Source organism: Agelaius tricolor, unplaced genomic scaffold (assembly GCF_023055355.1).
Source record: "Agelaius tricolor isolate 1412-34295 unplaced genomic scaffold, bAgeTri1.0.p SCAF_132, whole genome shotgun sequence".
Taxonomy (NCBI): Eukaryota; Metazoa; Chordata; class Aves; order Passeriformes; family Icteridae; genus Agelaius; species Agelaius tricolor.
Window position 1 is genome coordinate 46,615 of NW_027269392.1, and position 5,009 is coordinate 51,623.

Below are 5,009 nucleotides of genomic sequence, written 5' to 3' on the forward strand. Positions count from 1 at the left end.
GGTGGCAGCGCGCATGCGCGAGCTGGAGGAGCGCGGGGGTAACGGGGTGGGGGAGACCATTGAGGGGCGATGGGGGAGTATTGGGGGGACATTGAGGGGACATTGAGGGGACAATTGTGGGGGACAGTTGGGGGGACTTTGGGGAGGAACGAGGGAAAATGGGGCAGGGCTTTGGAGGGGGAATGGGGGAGACCATTGAGGAAAATGGGGGGGATCCTTGGAGGGAATGGGAGAAACCATTGCGGGGAATGGGGGGGGGGGGGAAGTGGGGGAGACCATTGGGGAAATGGGGGAGTCATGGGGGTCTCCTCCCGATCTCTCCCCCCCTCACAGGACATTGGGACCTTCGAGCCATCGCCCCCCTCCCCAAATCCGCTGGAACTCCCCCCAAAATTTCGCCCTCAAGCCCCCCTGAGACCCCCTCAAACCTCCCCGAGATGCCCTAAATCCTTCTGGGCCCACCCCAAACCACCCTAAATACCCCCAAACTCCCTCCAAACCCCTCCAAATCCCCCTTTAACCCCCAAATCTCCTTTAACCCCCTCCAAATCCCCTTTAAACTCCCCCAAATCCCCTTTAAAACCCCCAAACCTCCCCAAATCTCCTTTAACCCCCTCCAAATCCCCTTTAAACTCCCCCAAAATCCCTTCAAACCCCCCACTAAACCTCCTCAAATCCCCTTTAAATCCCCTTCAAACCCCCCGCTAAACCTCCTCAAATCCCCTTTAAATCCACTTTAACACCCCCAAATCCCCTTTATACCCCCCCAAAACCCCCCCAAACCCCCTTTCATCGCCCCAAATCCCCTTTAAACCCCCCCAAACCCCCTTTCCTCTCCCCAAATCCCCTTTTACCCCCCCAAACCCCCTTTCATCACCCCAGATCCCCTTTTACCCCCCCCAAACCCCCTTTCATCTCCCCAAATCCCCTTTAATTCCCCCCAAACCCCCTTTCCTCGCCCCAAATCCCCTTTCACCCCCCAGCAATGCCCCGCGGTTACCGCACGTCCCCGCTGGGCTCCCTGTCCATCCCGGGCCCCCCTTTACTCCGTTCACGTTCTCCGCGTGGGCTACAACCGCCCCAACCCCGACGGTTCCTGCCTGGCCGACGGCTCCGTCACGCTGCTCCTCGGGGGTCCCCTGACCGTCCTGGTGGACACGGGCGGCCCCTGGCTCCGGCCGCTCCTGCCCGGCCTCCTGGCGGCCCACGGGACGGCCCCGCGCGACGTTCACCCACGTGGTGGTGACCCACGGCCACTCGGACCACGCGGGCAACCTGAACGCCTTCCCCGAGGCCACGCTGCTGGTGGGCTTCGACCTGAGCCGCGGCCGGGGGCTCTACCTGCCCCACGGGCTGGCGCGGGGCGCGCCCCTGCAGCTGCACCCCGGGCACCTGCGCGTGGTCCCCCACGCCCGGCCACACGCGGGCGCACGTCAGCCTGGTGGTCGAGGGGACCTCGGCGGGGACGGTGGCCGTGGCGGGGGACGCCTTCGAGCACGGCGAGGATGAGGGGGAGTGGGAGGCGCTGAGCGAGGAGCCGGACGTGCAGAGGAAGAGCAGGGAGGAGTTGGCGGCCGTGGCGGATGTGATCGTGCCCGGGCACGGGGAGCCCTTCAGGGTGGTCAGGGGAGTGGGGGCAGAGAGGGCAGCAGGAGGAGGAGGAGGAGGAGGAGGAGGAGGGCAGGTGGAGGTGTAGGGGTGGCGAGGAGGAGGAGGAGGAGGAGGAGAAGAAGAAAGAGAAGAAGGAGGAGGAGGAGGAGGAGAAGGAGAAGGAGGAGGAGAAAGAGAAGAAGAAGAAGGAGGAGGAGGAGAAACAGAAGAAGGAGGAGGAGGAGGAGGAGGAAGGAGAAGGAGGAGGAAGAGGGGAAAGAGGAGGAGGAGAAGGAGAAGAAGAAAGAGAAGAAGGAGAAGGAGAAGAAGAAAGATGAGGAGGAGGAGGAGGAGGAGAAGGAGAAGGAGGAGAAGGAAAAGAAGAAAGAGAAGAAGGAGGAGGAGAAGAAGAAAGATGAGGAGAAGAAGAAGGAGGAGGAGGAGGAGGAGAAGAAAGAGAAGAAGGAGGAAGAGGAGGAGAAGGAGGAGGAAGGTGGCACCCTTGGACATGAGGAAGGAGGAGGAGGAGAAGAAGGAGAAGATGGAGGAGGAAGGTGGCACCTCTGGACATGAGGATGAGGAGGAGGAAGAGAAGAAAAAGAAATAGAAGAAGGAGGAGGAGGAGGAGAGTGGCACCTGGAGATGTGGGGACAATGAGGAGGAGGAGGAGAAGAAAGAGAAGAAGGAAGAGGAGGAGAAGGAGGAGGAAGGTGGCACCCTTGGACATGAGGAGAAGGAGGAGGAGGAGGAAGAGGAGGAGAAGAAGAAAAGAAGGAGGAGGAAGGTGGCACCTCTGGACATGAGGACAACGAGGAGGAGGAGGAGGAGGAATTTTGGGAAAAAAAATCTCGAATTTTGGGAAAAAAAACCTGGATTTTGGGGGTTTCTTTGGTTAAAGTAACCGGGAGGTCGCGGGTTCGAATCCTGGCAGTGCCTTTTACCGGGGCACCCCAATTTTTGGGGGACACCCCCAATTTAGGGGAGACACAACTTATTTAATGGGAGATGCTTTGTTTTGGGGGAAAATATCGAATTTTGGAAAAAACCCCCGAATTTGCGAAAAAAACCCGGATTTTGGGCGTTTCTTTGGTTAAAGTAACTGGAGGTCGCGGGTTCGAATCCCGCCGGTGCCTTTTACCGGGGCACCCCAATTTTTGGGGGGACACCCCCAGTTTAACGGGGGACACTCAGTTTGGGGGGAAAATCCCAATTTTTGGGAAAACTCGAATTTTGGGAAAAAAAATCTCGAATTTTGGGAAAAAAACCCCCGAATTTTGGGAAAAAACCCCGGATTTGGGCGTTTCTTTGGTTAAAGTAACCGGGAGGTCGCGGGTTCGAATCCTGGCAGTGCCTTTTACCGGGGCACCCCAATTTTTGGGGGACACCCCCAATTTAGGGGAGACACACCTTATTTAATGGGAGATGCTTTGTTTTGGGGGAAAATATCGAATTTTGGGAAAAAAACCCCCGAATTTTGCGAAAAAAAACCCGGATTTTGGGCGTTTCTTTGGTTAAAGTAACCGGGAGGTCGCGGGTTCGAATCCCGCCGGTGCTTTTACCGGGGCACCCCCATTTTTGGGGGGGACACCCCCACTTTAACGGGGGACACTCAGTTTGGGGTGAAAATCCCAAATTTTGACTAAAAAAATCTCGAATTTTGGGAAAAAAATCCCCTATTTTTGGGAAAAAAACCCCCGAATTTTGGGGGTTTCTTTGGTTAAAGTAACCGGGAGGTCGCGGGTTCAAATCCCGCCGGTGCCTTTACCAGGGCACCCCATTTTTGGGGGGACACCCCCAATTTAGGGGAGACACACCTTATTTAATGGGAGATGCTTTGTTTTGGGGAAAATATCGAATGTTGGGAAAAAAACCCCGAATTTTGAGGAAAAAAGTTGAATTTTATGGGATTTATTTGGTTAAAATCCCTGATTAAAGTTAACGGGAGGTCGCGGGTTCGAATCCCGCCAGTGCCTTTTATGGGCACCCCAATTTTTGGGGACACCCCCAATTTAGGGGAGGACACACCTTATTTAATGGGAGATGCTTTGTTTTGGGGGAAAAAATTCGAATTTTGGGAAAAAAACTCCGAATTTTGGGAAAAAACCCCGGATTTTGGGGTTTTATTTGGTTAAAGTAACCGGGAGGTCGCGGGTTCGAATCCCGCCGGTGCCTTTTACCGGGGCACCCCAATTTTTGGGGGACACCCCCAATTAGGGGAGACCACGACTTATTTAAAGGAAGATGCTTTGTTTTGGGGGAAAATATCGAATTTTGGGAAAAAACCCCGAATTTTGAGGAAAAAAATTGAATTTTATGGTATTTATTTGGTTAAAATCCCTGATTAAAGTTAACGGGAGGTCGCGGGTTCGAATCCCCCCGGTGCCTTTTACCGGGGCACCCCATTTTTGGGGGGACACCTCCAATTTAACGGGGGACACTCAGTTTGGGGTGAAAATCCCAAATTTTGGGAAAAAAATCCCGATTTTTGGGAAAAAAATCTCGATTTTTGGGAAAAAAAACCCCGAATTTTGGGGGTTTCTTTGGTTAAAGTAACCGGGAGGTCGCGGGTTCGAATCCCGCCGGTGCCTTTTACCAGGGCACCCCATTTTTGGGGGGGGCACCCCCACTTTAGGGGGGACACCCCTGTTTAATGCAGGACACTTTGGGGAGGAAAATTCAAAATTTTGGGAAAAAACCCCCGAATTTTGAGGAAAAAAATTGAATTTTATGGGATTTATTTGGTTAAAATCCCTGATTAAAGTTAACGGGAGGTCGCGGGTTCGAATCCCGCCGGTGCCTTTTACCGGGGCACCCCAATTTTTGGGGGGACACCCCAATTTAGGGGAGACACACCTTATTTAATGGGAGATGCTTTGTTTTGGGGAAAAATTTCGAATTTTGGGAAAAAACCCCCGAATTTTGCGAAAAAAAACCCGGATTTTGGGGGGTTTCTTTGGTTAAAGTAACTGGGAGGTCGCGGGTTCGAATCCCACCAGGGCCTTTTACCAGGGCACCCCATTTTTGGGGGGACACCCCAGTTTAACGGGGGACACTCAGTTTGGGGGGAAAATCCCAATTTTTGGGAAAACTCGAATTTTGGGAAAAAAAATCTCGAATTTTGGGAAAAAAACCCCCGAATTTTGGGAAAAAACCCCGGATTTTGGGCGTTTCTTTGGTTAAAGTAACCGGGAGGTCGCGGGTTCGAATCCCGCCGGTGCCTTTTACCGGGGCACCCCATTTTTGGGGGGGGACACCCCCACTTTAACGGGGGACACTCAGTTTGGGGTGAAAATCCCAAATTTTGACTAAAAAAAATCTCGAATTTTGGGAAAAAAATCCCTATTTTTGGGAAAAAAACCCCCGAATTTTGGGGGTTTCTTTGGTTAAAGTAACCGGGAGGTCGCGGGTTCAAATCCCGC

At 53.5% G+C, this 5,009-nt stretch overlaps 1 protein-coding gene across 1 annotated transcript; it reads left to right on the forward strand.

Annotated features, from left to right (window-relative positions):
- The first annotated feature begins 13 nt into the window (after positions 1-13).
- Positions 14-1,696, forward strand: MBLAC1 (metallo-beta-lactamase domain containing 1). The gene is given in 4 exon segments (XM_071420273.1): positions 14-38; positions 829-1,229; positions 1,231-1,380; positions 1,382-1,696. Coding segments are annotated over 4 exon segments (891 nt in total).
- The last annotated feature ends 3,313 nt before the right edge of the window (positions 1,697-5,009 follow it).